General features: G+C 47.4%; 1 protein-coding gene across 6 annotated transcripts in view; it reads left to right on the top strand.

The window, feature by feature from the left end:
- Positions 1–20,503, top strand: part of ARHGEF12 (Rho guanine nucleotide exchange factor 12) — a 1,284,704-nt gene that overhangs the window by 578,355 nt on the left and 685,846 nt on the right. For all 6 annotated transcript variants that reach the window (XM_069614339.1, XM_069614338.1, XM_069614336.1 and 3 more), the window contains 2 exons: positions 12,164–12,301; positions 12,959–12,991. In XM_069614339.1, the coding sequence (XP_069470440.1) occupies positions 12,164–12,301; positions 12,959–12,991 (171 nt within the window). The remainder of the gene's footprint in view (positions 1–12,163; positions 12,302–12,958; positions 12,992–20,503) is intronic.

Here is a 20,503-nt window from a genome sequence, read left to right as displayed (position 1 = left end):
AATTACAGAATTATAGAAAACAATGATAATTAATCTCCTCGTTGATCCCATTGGGAACCAGACTCCCAAGTTTGTCAATCCAAAATGACTCCCTGCGATTCAGCCGCTGGTTAAGGTCTTCATGTGGGCTGTTTCTTGTGAGTACCTCCAAAACCACAAATCTAATCTGAGTCAAATTATGTCCATTTTCCAACCAGTGCCGTGCTACGGCAGAGTTGGTGTTAGCATTTCGAATACATGAACGATGCTCATTCCACCTTGTTTTGGCCATTCTTGTGGATTGGCCCACATAGAATTTTCCACACGGGCATTTAATGCCATAAATTATGTTGGTGCTGTCACAGGTACCATAGTTTTTGAGCAAAATCTTTTTCCCTGTTCTGGGATGGTTAATGGAATTACCCTTGATAACTAAATTGCAGTTAGTACAGTTCAGACAAGGGTATGTGCCCGTCCGTTGGGTTATCGGTTCCTTAAGGGGTGGTCTTGTGTGCACAAGTTCATCTCTCAAATTCCTGCTACGTTGGTAGGCAAACACTGGTAGTTCTGTGAATAAACTTTGTACTCTGATATCGTTTTTAAAGATCCCCCAGTGCTTGCTGATCGTTTTCTTAATTCTGTTACTCTGAATAGAAAATTTAGATACAAATACAGGTGTTTTCAGTTCTCTCTTTATAGGATTTTGGGTAGATAACAAGGTCTCTCGTGCCAGGCTGTTGACCCTAGCTGATGCTGTATCGAGTTCTGCTTGTTTGTAGCCCCTGGCTAGAAATTTCTCTTTCATGATCTGTTGTTTGGCTAAACAGTCATCAGGGTCGCTAACAATCTTCTTAAACCTTAGGAGTTGACTATATGGGAGATTCTTGAGTAAACTGGGCTGGTGAAAACTCAGACGATGTAAAAGGTTGTTGCGATCAGTTGGTTTACGGAAGATTGAGGTGCTGTAGCACGTGGTCTCCTTTTTAATGGAAACATCCAAGAAGGTGATGGTGTCGTGTGAAATTTTTCTCGTGAATTGGATCCGTTTCTGTTGTTGAGATATTCAAAGAAAGTGTCAAAGTCTATCCTGGTGCCCCTCCACACTTCAAAAATATTGTCAATGTAACGAGTCCAAAGGTGAATGTCATTCTTCCAAAGCTGATTATTAAGTACATTATCAGTCTCAAACTTATACATGAAGCTGTTGGCATATGAGGGTGCCATTGTTGCTCCCATGGATGTCCCCGAGGTTTGGAGGTAAAACTGATTACGGTATTGGAAGTAAGAATTTTCTGAAATGAATTGTAGGAGGGCTAGTATGAACTCTTTCTGTGCTCGGATTTCAGATGCTTGTAACAGTAGCCATTCTACAGATTCTATCCTGAGGTCATGTGGTATAGACGTATAGAGGCTCTTAACGTCTATAGTAAACATCAAATCATCCTGTTCGGGAGTTATAGAGTTAAGTTTCTGTAGGAAATGTGTGGTATCACGAGTATATGTAGAGGTTTTTTGGATCAGAGGCTGTAGAAAAAAATCTATGTAGATGCCCAGCGGTTGGTTGATACTTTCCATGCCTGCAACAATGGGTCTTCCTGGTGGATTAGTGGTATGTTTGTGAATCTTTGGTAAAGTATAGAAGTTTGGAATCCTTGGGTGATCGTTAAACAAAAGTTTCTGGGTATGTTCGTTTATCCATTCAAGTTCGAGAGCTTTATCTAGTAGAGTCTTCAGGTTCTGCTTGATCGTGACAGTTGGATCTTGATCTAAGGTGGCATAAATCGTCCTATCTTGAAGTTGCCTGCTGCATTCTGCATCATAGTCAGCCATGTTCTGGATAACCAGTGCTCCACCTTTGTCCGCTGGACGGATAGTTATGTTCTTATCACTATACAAGTCTTTGATGAGTCTCATCTCGTGAGGTTTCAGATTTTTGTGTGGAGGATTCTTGTAGCTGATTCTCTCCAAGTCGCGGGTCACCAATTTTTGGAAGATGTCGATGGATGGAACAGTGATGGGAGGCACGAAACCGCTCTTTCTTCTAAATTCTTGGAAATCTGGACCATCAGATGGTTTCTCTTGGACTTCTAGTTCTTCAAAAAAGACCTTCAGTTTCAATTTCCTAATGAATTTATAGAGCTCAATTTTTGTGTCAAACAGAGTGGTACCATAAGTGGGTACAAAACTCAGACCTTTTTGTCACGTGTCCACTTCTGGCCTGCTCAATGGTCGGCTGAATAGATTTATAACTACGTTCTCTTTAACTGAAGTCTGGTTTGTGGTTTGTTCCTTAGGTTTAACTGTACTAACTGCAATTTAGTTATCAAGGGTAATTCCATTAACCATCCCAGAACAGGGAAAAAGATTTTGCTCAAAAACTATGGTACCTGTGACAGCACCAACATAATTTATGGCATTAAATGCCCGTGTGGAAAATTCTATGTGGGCCAATCCACAAGAATGGCCAAAATAAGGTGGAATGAGCATTGTTCATGTATTCGAAATGCTAACACCAACTCTGCCGTAGCACGGCACTGGTTGGAAAATGGACATAATTTGACGCAGATTACATTTGTGGTTTTGGAGGTACTCACAAGAAACAGCCCACATGAAGACCTTAACCAGCGGCTGAATCGCAGGGAGTCATTTTGGATTGACAAACTTTGGATTCTGGTTCCCAATGGGATCAACGAGGAGATTAATTAAGATTGTTTTCTATAATTTTGTAATTTCTTTGCTTTTAGGTATATGTTTCTAGCTACCATATGCTGCACTATACCTTGTGTTATGGACCGAGGCCACCCCGCTGTGTTTCCTGGACTTTTGTCTGGGACCCAAGGTGCCGTCTGGCGACGACACCATTACAGTGGGGTGGTACTTGAATAATGTCTCATGTAACTAATCTATCCGCTGGTTTTTCCTATGACTGTATAAACAGCCTCAGATGCCGTCGTTCGACGACACGGTCCAGTTAGGACATATATATATATATTAATGTTGATGTAGATTTTATTACCATGTGCTTACTTTGCAACTTCCTTCAAGCAGCCCAGCATTCCTTTGGGCTCTTTTGTATTCACTATTTCCCTTTTATGACTCTCTCCTTGTTAGTATCTTTCACTTTTTTCCACTCCTGTTATAAGTTGTCCACTTATGATTTTTCCTTCGTTTGAGTATTTCTTTTATCTCCATCCTTTTTATTTTCCTCGTTTTTTACATTATATTATTTTGTTTCCATAATTCTTGACATATTCCCATCAAGGCTAATAATTAGTTTAAAGCTATGTACAGTTGCTCAGAAACCCATATGCAGTCATTTGTCCCAGACCGCGTGCCCCGCCAGGCCGCGGTCACGTGGTTTATTAAAGGAGCGTTGTCTGGGCAACGCTCCGATGCGAACAACGCAGTTACATGCCGGCAAGCGAGAGGAACAGTTAGTCTCCTCGCTGTCATTATGGTAAGCCCCCCGGAAGCCATGACACGTACTGTCCACACGGATCCCACCCGGGTTTCTTACAATGTCTTTCTTACATTGCAGCCTATCTGCGCCTCGGCGCTGATTTTGTCTGGGCAGCTTTCTGCCCACCTCATGGTTCAGGTTTACCAAGCCACTTCCCATGCAAGCATTCTGCCATTTTCTCAGGTAAATGCGTGTTGCATCTCTTGTCACCGCCAACCTCATTACTAACAGACTTCTTATTGCTCTTTCTTTTTCTATCTTATCTTTTATGTATCGATCAATTTAGGCTTCTTCTACTACTACAATGATTGGTATGTTATTTACATGTTATTTACATTTTTTATGTGAATGTACATTGTGATACACTGTCTTTTGATGTTATGAAATCGTACATGTTAATTACAGACTTGCCCTGACGAAGGATTTGTAAATCCAAAATGCATTGGCAAAAAATGTTTTGGTCTGATGTAAAATGCTAGTGGCTTTTTTCTTCCTCACTAAGAAGATATTAGTGACGCCTCACACCAAGAGACGCATTATTTTTTTTCACAAAATCATTTGCTGATAAGTCTTTATGAAAAATCACTGAACACTTATTAATATCATCATTTTTGAATATGCAAACATTTTACTTTGGAATCTACCAAGCTTTGGAGAGTTTACATTCCTTCTATGCCCTGATTGGGTCTTTTGAGAGAGCGGCTGTATGACCTTGTATCCCACTTGGTCTTTGCTTCCTGTGTATTTTGAATTAGGGTGTCTCCTTATTCGTCACAGCCAGCTCCTTTTTTAATTTGTTGACAAGGAATTTTCAGAGAATTCGAACTTCTTCACAGAAACGAATATTTGAGAAAACGTGAACATTGTGCAGTGGTGCCCACTTTTTTCGCTTTCTCCTTGTCTCGTTTCACACACACAATGTGGAACTGTGTTGCATTAGCAGCTGAACATATTCCCGAAGGGGACAAACGTCTGCAGTGGGGAAAGTAGGGAGGGAGCGATATGGAATACGTCGTCGGACCATCCCATCGAAAGAACGTTACCAGGTAAGAGAGTAACTTGTTCTTCTCTGTAGATATTGCTCTTCTTTTACATAAGTAGGTGTTGGCATAATGAATTGTTCTAAACGCTTAAGACTTGTGTGTCTCTGTTTAGACCCCCTTTATTGTTTTGATAGCACTTGCAGCTAATATTAGTACTCATCTGTAATTGTATTTTGGTCTTGCATCTAATAAATAGTACATTTTTAGTAAATGTACTTTCTGAGCAATCTTTTTTTTTATTGCGACTGTGGGTTGATAAACTGTTCTTATCATAAGCTTGAAGCGAGGCTGCTCTCACGTTACCACCCACAGTGATTCGGGTCCAACTTCGTGGTAACCCTGCTTAACACTACAGGTTGTTTGTACCAGGTCCTCAGCAAATGACACTTGGAGAGATTTTCTAACAGGTATCTGTTAGAGAATTCTAATTTCTGTGCTAATTCTCTTAAACCTTGGCGACCCCCAGCTCTTTTGCTTGTTTTAGGACTTTTCATTTTTATCCTGAAGTGAGTGAGACTTTTTCTCACTCTCTCGTATTTTTGATCTGTTTTGGACTCTGTGTTTGTTTTGGCTTTGGAGTCTGACTAACTCCTCACCTGTTTGTAATGACACTAAGCACCCTCAGTGCAATGTCACAGAGAAGTCCTTTGGATTTCTCTTAAGGTTTAAATACCTTCTCTGGGGTAAACTCCTGTTCCCAAGAGTAGTAAAGTGAAATTGACTTTACTTACCAGTTTTCCCCATGTAGGTCAAGTACAGCCCACCTTATATGGAAGTACTGCAGGGTTACTTAGTAGCCCCTTTTCCTACCTACTCATTCAAGATTTTTCATGTTACCCTCACGACTTTTAATGGTTGGTGGCAGTGGTTTAACTTTACTACCATTGTGCTTTTCTACCGCAGGCTGAAACCTCAGCTGCAGTATTGCACCCATGGGTGCCCATTTTGTCAAATGGCCCAGTTTTCTTGTTTTACCATTTCTTGCTTGTGAGGTCTTTCTTGGGTTTTACTCTGCGCGCCAAACCAGGTTTTACCCCTTTCTTAGTTTTGCCTTTTGGCTGGCTTCACTGCTATATCCTGCCTCCGGCTACATAGTGTCTGGCAGGGCAGGAAGCGAGGGAGGTGCCCAAAACTCTCCATCCTTAGTCTTCTTGGTTACCTGAATGCACCCAAAGGTGATTGGCTGGCTGGCTGTTCTTGGAGGACAGCCACCCTGCTGTGGGAGTGACACGCAGGCTGTGCCTGAATTGGAGAAGCCGGCATAAAAGGCGAGGTCTCTTGGACAGAATTCAGAGTTGACCACTAGACGAAGAATCCGAAGAAAGAAACTGGACCGTTGGTTTGCCTGGTGAAGCCCTGCTGCAGTGCTGAAATTCCAAATTTCGTATCGACTAGAGAAGTCCAGAATGGATGACTTCCCTTGGGTTGGTGGGACCAACTGACCACAAGACGAACTTGACTGGAACACCTCTTCCTACTCACTGTACTTCCTTGTTGCTGCTGGAAGCGAGTGCCAGGGGACAGGACCCACAGGAATGAGTGCATAGTCTTTAAGCCGGACCTGAGTTCCAGGAAGATCCTGAGGACCCTCTCGAAGCAGGATGACCCAAGCCGGTGCCACCTCAACCGAGTGATGAACCTCAGAAGCAAGGGAAATCCACAAGGTGTCCAAGAAACCGCCATGGTGCTGTTGACCGGTAGCTGAAACCGCGAAGTGCCGCTGATTTGGAAAGAGCCCATTGCGGCCGCCGACCTTCAAACTGCAGTGCAGCAGTCCTGCAGACATCCTCTCTTGTCTCCACGACTCTGGCCCAGGAACTGCATGACTGCAACCTGAACAGAAACCAGCTGGATCTCTTCTTCCAACCTAAGGTACTGTCTTGACTAAAGGGGTACTTGCCTTACTCTTATGTCCCGTCCCCTTTCCTCCATACTGTATGGGGAATCCCTGAGAAATGAAAGGGAGACGCAATCTTTTTCACCAGAAAAAAACCTTCTTCCCCTTTTAGATTTAGTGTGGCTGAGGATGGGTCGAGAGCAAGAGTGGTCCCGGTGCAGCCGGCTCCTCAGCCTCCGGCTGCGGTCCCTGTACCCCAGCCTCCGGCGCCATCTACTCCTCCACAAGATCCTCCAGATCTGCAAAATACAGACGAGGAGGATTATACAGACACGCCATCCTCAGCCAGGGCCTTCCATGAACATCTTGCTGGCCTGGTGGAGTACTTCGCCCCCCCCCCGCCCTCCCCCACCCGAGGTCGAACAGCCGGCAGAGGGGGTCCTGGCTGAAGTCCTCACAAGATCCCCCTCTGCCAACACAGGATTCCACTGCAAGCCGATGGAGTCTCCCTGGCCCAGAAAGTCTGGCCCAAGCCCCACTCGGTCCAGCCGGTCAACCGACGCCTGGACACCAAGTACAGGCAGATGGAGGGGAATACACTCTTGCTCTCGACCCATCCTCGGCCACACTCCTAGGTGATCGGAGGGACATCACTATACTCCAAACCTCAGTCGTCCTCAGCGCCTCCTCTGCGGCGCTGCTAGGCAAGGAGAAGATCTTGGAGGTGTACGGCAAGAATATCTACTCCAACGCCTCCTTGCACCTACATCAGGCCAACTAGATGCCATGATGGCTGCTGCCAACTAACGGTTATGGCGGGAAATTGGGGACTCCTCTCGGAACTCCCCACTCAATGCCAATCACGCTTTAAGGCGGGACTAGCGGAAGCCAAGCTCTTGGCGCTTGACCTCATGGAATCCACAGTGGCTCATATTGATACCTCAGGCCGTGCCATCTGCATTGCCACGGACATGAGGAGAACAGCCTGGCTCCGGGCAGCGAAATTCAACCCGGATGTCCAGGAGCCCATTCTAGATCTACCGTTCAGGGTGGGGGGAACCTCTTCCACTCATCTACAGACGAAGAGCTGGATAAGAAGAACAGCAGCTCATAAACGGAAAAGTCTTTATCCATTCTTACAAAGACCACGCCCAAGTCGTACACCCAATCTCAGCAGTGCTTGGAAAGTGGTCGTACATATGGAGGGTTCCGTGGCTTCCAGGAACGCAGATCGAGGCAGCCGGACCGATTGGCGTCTTGGAACCGGCGCAAACAACAAATAGCGGGTGAGAAGAGTAAGGGCTTTTTTCCAGTCCCCCTCCTCAGCGTCGGCCTCCGAGGGAAAGAAGGCATGACATGCCCCTTTGGGTCCATGTGTCTCCGGTGGGGGGCAGGCTTGCTCTCCATGCACAATTCTGGTGTCAGAATTTCGCGGACCTCTGGATCCTATCCGTAGTATCCACGGGGTACCGCCTTCTTATCCCAGCCTCTCCTCTCTCCTCCCCTCCACTCCCACAGGTTGGGACAGCAACTCTTTTGGCCGAGATCCGGTGGCTTGTAGAGAGCCAGGCAGTGGAGGAAGTACCAGCCTCCCAGCGAGGCTTTGGCTTCTACTCCAGGATTTTCGCCATTTAGAAGAAGAACCAGGCAGGCCCGAGAGTTGTGCTGGACCTGTCCACTCTCAACCTCTCCCTACCCCTGCAATAATTCAAGATGGTTACGGCAGCTTTTATAGCGGAGACATTGGACAAGGGAGACTGGATGTGCTCCCTGGAACAGAAGGACCCGTACCTACACTTCCCGATTTGGCAGCCCCATCGTTCTTTCTTACGGTTCCGGATCATGGGTTAAAAGTGCTTCCATTTGGCCACAACTCGGCCCCCAGGGTCTTTACCAAACTCATGAACGCTGTGGCGGCCCTCCTCAGAGAGCGCAAAGCCTCCACATCTACCCATACCTCGACTGGCTCGTCAGGGCTACATCTCCGGAAGCAGTTCGATACTCTTCCCATGCCCTTATGAACACACTGCATGACCTGGGCTTCTCGCTGAACCTCAAGAAGTGACAGCTGCACCCCATGCAGACTGACACTCCTGGGACTCATTTTCGGACACGTGCTCCGAGAGGGTTTTCCCGTCGGAAGACCATCTCGGCCATCAAGAGGGCCACCGCCCACTTCCTCAGCAGAGAGGGGACCTCAGCATGGTGGTACCAACATCTCCTGGGTCTACTGGCGGCGGTCTTGTTAGCCGTGCCACACACGAGACTAAGGATGCGAAGGATTCAGCTGCACTTCACGGCCTCATGGAATCAGGAGCGGGGCTCGCAATCCCAGATGATCAACGTTCCTACATCGCTCCACCCGGACCTAACTTGGTGGTCCATGGACTGCAACCTACAGACAGGCAAGCCCTTTCGGCCGCCCTCTACGCAGGCCACCATCACCACGGACAATTCGCTCGAGGGCTGGAGAGCCACCCTGGACGATCTCTGTCCAGGGCACCTGGACTCGAAAGGAGCAGGAATACCACATCAATTGGTTGGAGCTGAACGCCATCTGGCTACCGCTCGGAGCATTCCTACCACTGCTCAAGGGAAAGGTTGTCCTCATCCAGACAGACAACTCGACCATCATGTACTACGTCAACAGGCAGGGAGGCACCAGATCCCCTGTGCAGGGTGGCGATCAGCATGTGGGAGTGGGCCCTGGAAAATGATTTACCTCTCGGCAGTCCACCTCCCGAGGGAATCCAACCTGGAGGCGGACAGGCTCAGCAGGCTGGGAGCGGACAATTATGAGTAGCAGCTAAACTACCTCGTTATTCAGGAGATCTTCAACAGGTGGAGTCATCCCCAAGTGGATCTCTTTGCCACCTGTCACAACAAGAAGTTTCCCCAGTTCGCATTCTGGCAGGGTCAGGGCCCCGGCTCTCTGGGTGACGCATTTCACCTCCAGTGGACCGGCATGAAGGCCTACGCCTTCCCGCCTACTCCCCTGATCCAGAGGGTAATTTGCAAATTCAAGGAGTCTGACTCCTTCTGATAGATCCATGGTGGCTGGCCAGGCCATGGTCATCGGAACTACTCAGCCTCTCGGAGGTGCCCCCGATACACCTTCTGACGGGCCCAGCACATCTTCTGGCGCAGCACGAGGGCAGAATCATCCACCCTGCGCCAGGGAAACTAGCCCTCACAACGTAGTACCTGAGCAGGTAACGTTTCGTACCTCAGACTCTCACGGGCCAATCTGGAGATCATACAGGTCGCGAGGAGCAAAGCCACCAGGGCCCAGTACAAAAGCAAATGGACCAGATTCTGCCACTGGGCAGACTCCAAGGGAATTGACCCCTTGACTGCAATTTGGACGACGTGCTACTTTTCGGCGCACCCCGCTCATTCGGGCGTACAGGTGGACACCTGCCGTACATACCTTGCAGCCATTGTGGCCTACAGGAACTCGGAGGAAGGCATTTTTTCCTCCTCCAACGCTATCGTCAAGAAACATCTGACTGGTCTCGCTAGGCTCTGCCCTCCTGTCAAGAGACCGCACCCTGTGTGGTACCTTTTCATAGTCTTGGGCACCCTGGCGCACAAACCATTCGAGCCGATGACGTCTGTGGACATTGGGCTAGTCACTATCAAGACAGCCTTACTAGTCGGTTTTACCTCGGCTCGCAGAGTCAGCGAGATTCAGGCGCTGGTCGCCACTGAACCATATACCACCTTTCACAAGGACAAGGTAGTCTTGCGGACGCACATGGCATTTCTGCCCAAGGTTCCATCTACATTTCACTTGAACAAAGACATAGTCCTTCCTACGTTCTTTCCCGATCCCAGGGACGAAGCACAGAGTGACGCACAGTCTGGATGTCAGGCGTGCCCTAAAATTCTACTTGGACAGGACAATGGGCTTCCGCAAGTTGGATTCTCTTTTTGTCACTTTTGGAGGCTTGAGGCCAGGCTATCGGGCCTCTAAGGCCTCCATATCCCGCTGGATGGTCTCTGCCATGAAGGAAGCGTACGAGGGCCAGCACAAGCCACTCCTGGCCGACATGCACACCCGCGAAGTCAGGGCCAAGGCAACAGCCATCGCGTTCCAGCGCCATGTCCCTTGACCAGTCATAAGCAGGGCGGCCACTTGGGCCTCTCCCTCGGCTTTCTGCAAGCATTACTGTTTGGATGCCGGCTCTTGATCTGATGCGGTGCTCGGACAGGCGGTTCTCAGGAACCTATTTGCTTAAGGAGGGCCTCCTCTCCACCCTGGGGCTACAATCGGTTGTAATCTCCCATACAGTATAGAGGAAAGGGGATGGGACGGAAGAGTAATTCATTATAAGTTACTCACTGTAGTGCTTAACGTACTTAGTCCATAGTCCCCTTTCCTCCATACGTCCCACCAACCTCCCCCCTAATAATAATGGTGTCATTAGGCAATGTTAAATCTATTGTCGATGCGTCAAAGGGGACTGAGGAGTGGCGGTGGAGTCAGGGCAACGCATGCTCCCTGGGCAATATGGAGGAATGGGGACTTTGGACTAAGAGTACATTAGTCACTACGGTGACTAAATTATAATTTTTGGTCTGTAGCTTGTTTGTCTCACTGCAGACTTGCAGTAGCTGCTTTTTCTGCAGAGTTGCTTGCAGCTTTGCTTTCACAAGCCTTACAGCTTTTGGCCCAACAGTGATTCATTTTCTACAAACTCTATAAATAACATTGTGCAAGAATTTTGTGCTGTCTGAAGTGCCTCCGCTCCCTAGATATTGTCGCAATCGACTTTGGCTGTCCTGGCTCCCTGCAGACTCTTCTGACCCATTAACTGTTTTTAACTGTCCCTCCTAGGTGGTACATAAATTACTTGTATTACTGGGAAAATGGTTAATCTACGCTGCATTGGGAAGAATGCCAAGTATTCACATATTCTGAAAACCTTTAAACCTTTTTTTCTTCCTTTTCCACAACCTCAGTATTGCATTAAGTGTTAAAAGTGATATATCAATGTCCACAGTGTCCTAGCTATTGGAGTCGCCTCAGGGTGTAGGAAGTGTGTGTGTGTGTGTGGCTGTGCGCGACATCCCAAAAGGGTATCAACTTGCTTAACTTAAATCTGAGGAAGTGTTTTTGAAGTGTATTTTATTGTTGCATATTGCCCTTTCTAAAGAAGGCTTATTTAAAACTGACTGTTAAATAACTATTTTACTAGAAAACCTTGAGTATAAGTGTTATTTGACTACTCGTATTTCTGAACCTCTGTTACATCTCTACAGCTCACATTTACCCCTCTTGAGATGAGTCTGGCTGCTCACTCTACCAACTTGTGTAGTAGAGACCTATACCAATAGTTGGGTTACCTATTGCCAAGAGGACAAGACTGGTGTAGTCTCCCATAGGGTTACTGCATACTGTCTTACCTAACAGCATCTTCATTGAGCATTAAGTTGAGGCACTGAAGGTAGTGACTGGCTAAAGTGTCCACTGAGGTCAGGCACTGGAAGCCTCACTGGCAGTCGTTCAAGTAGCTTGCTGAAGATTTTGAATGCATGAATTATCCCCTTAGGACACTGTGTTCAGGTTCTTATGATACACATCAGTGACTTGCCTGTCTATCCTTAAAGACGCAGAGCTCTGGCAATGATCCACCAAGGACATTTTTGAAAAAAGCTCAGGGATTGAAGGCAGTGACTCGTCTAGATATGCACGAGGATACGAATTGCACGCACTAAAGGTTATTATGGTATTGCTGTAAATCCCTCTTCCTCACTAGTTCGGGGCCCTTATGCTCTGGCACTGGATGCTGTGATATTCTATGGCATGAACACATGCTTATGAAATATTTTCCATTTCAGGCAGAAGCGCAGCATGGGACTGACATTGGCTGAAAGTGATCTGACCAGGCTGGATGCTGAACGACTTCGTGACAAGACCACACTTGAGAAGGAGAGGGCATGCGCTGAACAGATCATAGTCAAGATTGAGGAAGTACTGTAAGTAATGTTATCACAATGGTGGGGTGCCAAAATAATTTTAAGACTGGCTGTTATAGAGATGAATCCAGCTATGTGGGGGTAGAAAGGGACGAGAAAAGCCATTCGGCTGGCGAAGGCTCAGAGCCTGTTGACCGCCCTAGGAGGGTTTATCACTGCTGACATCGCAGGCGCTCCCTCAGGGGTGCTAATAGTTTGAAAGTATTTTTTTTTTGCATGGGAAATGGGCTCCTTGCATATTGTGTGTGCGCAATCTCCTACAGCAAAAATAGTTGCCCGCAGCCAGGGAAAATAGAAAATGGGGCAAGTCCCTTGTCTGTTTCCATGCTGAGATGCCAGCGGCTGATATAACAAGGGTCTGGAGGAGAGGAGCAGAAAAGTGGAGTTGCGTGGGAAAAGGAAGGTGCTGGGAAAATAGGGTGCTTGGGGAAGAAAATGTGGGGGTGTTTTGGAAGAAAAAATGGACACCCAGGGGGAGGGGCACAGGTGGCAAATAGAAAGTGTCTGGTTTCTGTGGAGTGGAATTTCCGACACGTTTCCGTTCTCCTGATTTATCGACACCTCTCATGTGGCTGTTAATGCTTCATGAACTGCACTAATGGGTTAGACAGGTGGCTTCTTTGATTGGCTAATGTCTTTTCTCTATTCTGTTTTCAGCATGACATCCCAGCCACTAGAAGAGGAGAAAAGGTGATGTATCGTTTATTGCTTATGTGTGTGTACTTTCTAGCTTTAATCCATCACTTTTGCGAAATTGGGGCAGCATCAAACTCCATAGCCCTAGTTCTTTTTAGGCTAGACTACTACAACAGCCTAATCACCCTTTGCAACAAATCCAGAACAGGGCTGCAAGTCTTGTCCTTGGCCTCAAGCACATGGATCGTATCTCTCCAGCACTGAAATCTCTCCACTGGCTCTCGGTGGCTGCAAGGATTTGGTGCAAGTCCCTCTGCATCTTCCACAAGGCTTTCTGGGAACCAGGCACCAAACTACATCCAACTCTCTTCCTAAGCATCTTCCTTCTTAAGCCCTCCGCTCATCCACCTCCAACTCTCTAAGGGTCAGACAATTCTCCAGGCAGAGAGTGGGGGGGGGTTGGTCTCTGTCCTCTGCTGGGACCACCCTCTGGAACAGCTTCCCTGCCTCTCTCAAACTTGATCAGGACCACCTAAGGTTCCTGAAACAAGTAAATACCTTCCTTTTCGCTTCTGCTTCCCACCCCTCCCCCAATGCTCCTGTCTGCTTTTCCAACTGGTTATCTGGCTGCCCACTGCACCTCACAGGCACCAGTCTCCTGCACTACCTGTAACCAGTAGGCCCTTGCATTGCTCCGGGCCTCCCACCCACTTGATTGTTATCTGCAACCCTACAGTCCCCTACCTCTCTGCACTTACTGAGCCACCACAGCGTTCTTGCCACTGCACTCTCCTCTCCCGCCTGGCACGTCTCCTCTTCCCTCCACCTACCACTTTCACGATCTGAATGACACAAGACCTAGTAAGATTGTTTTGTCCTCCATCCGTCTACCCTTCCTTGTCTTGTCATGCCTAGAAACACCTGTGTACAGGGCGTTACAAATGACTTGCCACATCATATAACTGGTGATAGTGCTCTGATCTAGCATAGAATACTGAAAGTTCATCCCTACACTTCTGAATCAAGGGCAATGTTTTTTTTTTCCTTCAATCTATTTTCCCAGCCCTTGCTGACATTTTCCTTGTGAGCCTTCATCTAAGACTGCATCCGGGTTGGTAATAATGATTGCGCTCTGCAGAAGACAATGCTTATCTCAGGGTGATATTGACACAAATGCTCCCTGTTTTCCCCTGCCAGACTCCTTGGACAGCTGTTTGTGTGGGCTGCAGTGTGTAATGAAGATTCAGTATTCCAGGGAATCAGTGCTGTGAGATTTATTGGCGGTTTGCAGAGGACCATGGACGATTGTTAGGCAAAGTTTGTAAGCAGTACCCTCTGGGAACACTACACACAACTATGACTACTGGTGTAAGCAAACCAACATTTGGTATAAGTCTACTACAGTTTTGGTAGCATGTTGAGCAGCCAAGCTTATCTCAAGAGGGGAATTATGAGCTGTATTGGGGTTACACAAATATCACAGCTACAGGTATTCAAATAAACCTACACTCAAGCTTTCTTGCATAAACAATAATTGAACGAGAACTGTCATTACCATCTTTGGAGGCAATTGTAACTAGAGCCACCATAATGCTGTATCGGAAAATTAAAGATCCTTCCAGTCCAGCGATCTTTACTCTAGTACAAGAAGAGCTGATCCTAGGCAAGTGCAAAATGCAGTCCATTTGGGAGAATGGATGCAAACTAAATCTAGTGGACTGTGACAGCTCAATTGAAGAACTAGTTTTCAATCCAACCAAAATGAAAAAAACGTCTTGACAAAACACTGGATCGCCACTCTGGAGAAAGTTTCAACCTACAATCTGACCCAGCATTTGCCTCCAACGGTCAGAAAACTTAACGAGGTTCAACCATTTTTAAAGAAGCACCCAAACAGGAAAATGAGGTAAATCCTTCTTTGTGCCAAACTGAACATTTTGCCTTCAACTGAGATCCTAAATATAAGAGGAGTCTCTGCGACGAATAGTTGTTGTTTTTGTAACTCGCAGTCAACTACAGAAACGCTTTGGCACCTCTTACTATCTTGCCCGGGTACTAGTCGCTGCAGAACTCCATATTTGTCCCATCACTTGCAGAAATCTTACTTGGCAGAAGATTATTTGTGGTGGGAGCGGTTAATAAGGGGCCCAGACCATCATGGGCGATAGCCACGGCTAAAGTTTTGGACTTAATTTTTAACCGTAAACTAATAGAGCTCTTGCCCGAGATCTAGAGCCCAGCAAAACCTATGAGATCTGCGAGCTAAGGGGTGCCAGACTTTGTAAAATGTAAATCCTAGTGTTTGAAATCCGTTAACTTTTTTTTCCTTTTTTTTTCCTTCTTTGTCTGTCTTCTGCTGTTTCATCTACTTTTTTTCCAACTTTATTTCTTCTAGTGTTACAGATTGCTTGTTTCTTGTAAAAATCACTTAGGTGATTGAAGCTCATAAAAAAAATCAGTTATAAAGCCTTCATCAGAAGGGAGCAATAGACTAGTAACACAAATATACTTCAATACGGTATACTCTTTAAAAAAGTAGGTAAAGGGCAAGAGTTATTAACACAAGAAATACAAATAATCATAAGCAGGGCAAATACTTTCAGATAGCTCTTGCAAGGGTCATTCAATTTAATAGGCTAAGCCGAAGTCAATAGGCCAAAGTCTTTGTATAGGGTGCAGCACTTCAGGTAAGTAAATGGAAAAGTCTTTGCACAAGTTCTTAGGAGTCTTTGAGAACAAGAAGAATCAAATCTAGGCCCACAAGCTGATTAGACTTGTGAGTTGCAGAAGTTACAAGCACTTGCATAATAAAAGGTAAGTTCTCTTAGGCTAGTTTTACAGTATGTTACAAAGAAGAAAAAGATGCAGCTGATGACTTCTGTTCTTGGCAGTTCCTGTAGATCTCGCTGTTCCTGGGCCTCAGTCGTGGGGACAAGAGGGAGGACGTTGGGGGGACACCTGTACTGCACTGGGATAGTCAAAAGCTTGCAACTGGCAAACTTCAATTTCAGTGGCTGTTTCGCATTTCAGCTACTGCACGGGAAATGACGCTGGTCCTGGCTTTCAAGGTGGACTGTCCTTGCTTCTGAGGTCCCACAATCAGCTGAGGGGGCTCAGGCGCGGTCGGTCTGACGTCGTCTGAGTTCGCAGGATCTTCCAAACGCTTTAGGCCAGCTTACAAGCAACGCACTCAATCTGGTGTCCCTGGCTCTACGGTTTCCTGCAGGACTCTTGAGGAAATGCAACCAGCTCCCTGATGGGTGTCCAAGTGGCTTACTTGGGAGTTGATTGGTCCTACCAACTCAAACTGAGAAGTCGTCCTTTGCAGGGCTTCTCTGTCGATGCAAACTTCGCAATTCAGTTCCTTCGTCCAGTGGTCGACTCTGCCTTCCGAGCGAAAAGACTTGCCTTTTATTCAGTTCTCTCGCATTCATTCCAGCCTAGCTGCCACTCACCCAGCAGGGTGGCTGTCCTTGCTGGACAGTCAGCCAGCCAATCAGTACAGAGTGCATTTGGGTCTCTTAGGAGACTAAGCACAGGGAGTTTCGGGCACTTCCCACACTTCCTGCCTGAAGCCCAGCAAAGGTAAATGAACAAAGAGACCAAACCTGGTTTGCCGCGCAGAGAAAAACCCTAGAAGGACCTTTCTACAAAGAAATGGCGAAAAAAGAAGACCAGGACTTGTTTTAACAAAGAAGGCTTCGGCGCCACCTTGAAAAACATGGCTCCAGCGATTTAACGTTAACTAAGCAGTTGGGAAAAATCATGGTAGTTTGTTGTAAAACCACTGCCACCAGCCATTCTGAGAGGAAAGGGTAACATTTGAATGCTACAAGAGTATCTGGACACAGGGGATACTAGGTAACACCTCCAGTACTCTATTCTAAGATAGGGGGTGCTGGGTCTAGGAATATAAAAGACTAGTAAAGTCAATTTCACTTTACTTACTCTGGGAAACAGTAGTTTATCCCATAGAAGGTAGTTAAACCTTGGGAAAGCCTGAAAGGCTTCCCTTTGTCAATGCACTGAGGGTGCTGTGTGACACAATTGAAAAAGATTATGCCTATGGAGTTGGTAAGACTCCATAACCAAGAAAACACAGAGGTAAAACACATGTCAAAATACGTGAGAGTGTGAGAAAAAGGGTCACACTCTGTCCATGTAAAAAAAACAAGTCCCCAAAATCCAGCAAAGTTGCTGGGGGTCTCTAAGGTGAAGGGAAGTAGCACATTTTTGAGAATTCTCCCTAACAACGATGATTTGCCCTGTCCACTTTGAGCCGTGTTGGTGTTCCTGATCACAGTCATGTTAATCGAAATGGCATTTAGGCTTGATGCTTAGTTGGCAACATTTACTTTGTTGTGCTAAAATGGTTAATTTTGCTTTTTATCACCTTGCTGCCTAAGGATGCCTTTGCAAACAATGTTTCAGAAATCTATAACCTTAAAATGTATCCCACTTCGCCATTCCAGGGTTTAAGTCGCTCACTGAATTTTCACATTTTAGATGTGCAATTCTTGTCCACTGCTCGGGTAAAGGCTGAAAAAAACATGTTCTTAGTTCTATCAAAATGAAACCATAGACTGTAAATGTTAATAGCATTACTAACATTATTTTTTTTATAAAAGGAAGATAACATCTTGTTTCGCAAGTACTGGTGTTGGAATTGAAAGAAATAAACATTGTCCTAATTGACAGAGAAGAATTGATATCCTACATTGTAAAGGCATGCTACTAGGATGAGTGACTTGGACAAGGGTGGGACAGACTGTCACTATCTCTAATAACACCATTCACTGAATTTGTAGTCATTGACTGATGTTATGTTAGGGAGAATAATCATTTCAAATGGATTGGTTCCTCCGAAGTATTCCACATCTATGTCAGGCAATCGCCACAGCTGTGCTGCTTTGGAAAATGTTCTACGTCGAAATGCTGTCCTCGAGGGCATCCGTCGAGCCGATGTCACCGGATGTTATAAGTAGGACACACGACGCCCGTTGCCTCCGTTCCGTTTTTTTCTCGCGAATGTGGTCGCTTCCGAGATCTCGGTGCGCCTCGTTTCTTCTGAGTATTTTAATCGGTTTTTCGAACCTGTTTGTGAAGAGTTTGTAATAGCGTCGTCTTCTATCCCGCGACCAGGTTTCAAGAAGTGTCGGGACTGCGGTTCTAAGATGTAGCTGACAGACCCGCACAATGCCTGCCTCTGGTGCCTCGTTGAGGACCACGCCACGGATGATTGTGACGATTGCCAGTCGTTAACATCGAAGGCCTTGTGGGAGCGGAAGAAGAAGCTTTCTGTCGGTAGGGTGTCCAAGCCCCGAAAGTCAAAATCCGCAGGGCTTCCGACCGACGACTCGAGAGGTGACTCTCCGCATCTTTGGCGTAAGTTCAGGGGGTCTTGGTCCCAGAGTGGGTCCCGACATTCCTCTGCCTCCTCAAGGCACTTGCGGAAGCGCTGTCACAGGTCGCCCGAGGACTCAGCCCGTCGGCGGGTTGCTTGTTCCAACAAGCATTCCTCTCCTGCGGAATGGGATGCATTTCGTTCAGAGATGATTTCCAGTCGTAGGGCTCCGTCCGTGCCTTTGAAAGACGCCGGTAAGGAACGTGCTAGAGCCACCGTTCGCACGCCTTTGGGCTCGAGCGGTCAGCGCGATCACCGGGCACCTTCGAGGTCCCAGTCAGACAAGGTGGATCGCTCTAGCCATGCCAGCTCCAGGTCCCGGTCCTCGACGCCATCGAGAGCATTGGAGCCTGTGAGGTCGTCAAAGGACTCTCTCGAGGCTCTGCCTCCGAGGAAGCCATTGGCGCCAAGGCCATCGAAGGACACGCTTGAGGCACCGCCCTCGAGGCCTGTGTCGAAGCCATCGGCGCCACGCTCGATGCCGATTCCGTCGACGTCTTTCGAGGAGGCTTTATCAGAGGTGCCCCGGAGACCGGTGGAAACCCTGAGGAAGGCTCTGGCCAAGTCCAAAAATGTGGTTGTGCCTTTTTCTGTGCCCTCTTCCAGGGATTTGTTCCAGCCTCTTGACTATATTTCTGAGGTTGATGAAGCGTCTGAGGAAGGTTTGGTACCTGATGAGGTTCTTGACGACCTGTTAGCTGGTCATAGCCAGTTGGAAGACCTACGTCAGTCTTTGTACGATGCCAGTGGTCTGGACACCTCTCCGGAGGTTGAGTTTGGTAGGCCAGAGCCTGGCACGCACGCCAAGTCTTCGTATCGGCTGCTCATGTCGAGGCTGACGGAGTACTTGGGGTGGTCTGCGCCACCAGAGGATTTTCTGCAGGATGACCTGACAGACATCTTGGACCAGGGTACGCCAACTGACCCGGTACTGCCATTCCATATGGCCTTGCAAAGAAGGGTGGCAATGGCTTGGACTGCTCCGGAGAGTCTCCCGGCAGTGAGCAAGTCTTTGCTGAAAAAATACCGTCCTGCCAGTAGTGACCCCGGCTACTTGACTACGCACCCCACTCCGGGGTGTTTGTGGTGCAGGGTGCTACGGCCCCAGCAAAGCAGGCGTTGTACCCTATCATCCCTCCTGATAGGGATGACAAGCGTTTTGATGGCTGGGCAAAGAAAGTGTTTTCTTCAGGGGGTATGGCTTTAGAGGCAGCCAACTCCGTGTGTGCCTTAGCACGTTTCACTCACACTCTGTGAAATTGTGTCTTTGGCGGCTGAACATATTCCCGGAGAGGAGGAACGGGATGGTTTTCTTGCTCTCGTTCAGGATGGCAAGGATGCTATGTGTGAATCAGTTCAGTCGGGTCTGGAAGTAGCAGATTGTGTCAGCTGGTCCATGGCGGCGAGCACTGTGATGCGCAGATTGCAAGTCGTTGAGCGGTGCAGTTCGCCAACCTCTTCCTTTTGTCCTAGGGGACAGCAATCGAGGGGATGCTCCTTTCGATACTACTCTTCCTTTGGTAAATCAAGGGGAGCTGCATGTCAAAGGGGCCACCGTAGGAGTACCAGAGGTGGAAAACAAGGTACTCGAGGTGCCGAGGCCACTCGGCAGTTGCCTCTTTGCCCTCAGGCACTGCCGCTTCAGCTCAGTCATGAGGCCATGTCCCATTGTTCGCCGGTTGTGGGAAGGGTGGCGCAGCATCTTGTAGAATGGCGTGCCATTACTTCAGATGTGTGAGTTCTGGAGAACATAGCCCACGGCTACTATCTTCCTTTCCGGCAGAGGCCTCACGACAATCCACCAGGGAATCTTTTTGAAGAGTCCGGATCCGTTCCTTGCACAGGAAATCAAATCCCTGCTGGAGAAAGGCACCATAGAACTGGTGCCTGTAGCAGAGAGGAACAAGGGATGGTATTCCCCATATTTTTTGATCCCGAAAAAAGACTGGGGATTGAGACCCATCATGGACTTGCATGGTTTGAACAAGCTCCTCAGGAAGATGGTTACTCTCTCTCTCTCTCTCTCTCAAGTCCTCCAGGCCCTTCAACTTCAGGACTGGTTGGTGTCTCTCAACCTCAAGGACGCTATACTTTCATGTGCAGTTTCATCCCAAGTACAAGAAGTACCTGAAGTTCGCGGTTGGCGACTCGCATTTTCAGTT

This window comes from Ambystoma mexicanum, chromosome 9 (assembly GCF_040938575.1).
Source record: "Ambystoma mexicanum isolate Mex_15411 chromosome 9, UKY_AmexF1_1, whole genome shotgun sequence".
NCBI lineage: Eukaryota > Metazoa > Chordata > Amphibia > Caudata > Ambystomatidae > Ambystoma > Ambystoma mexicanum.
This window is presented reverse-complemented; position numbering and strand designations above follow the sequence as displayed.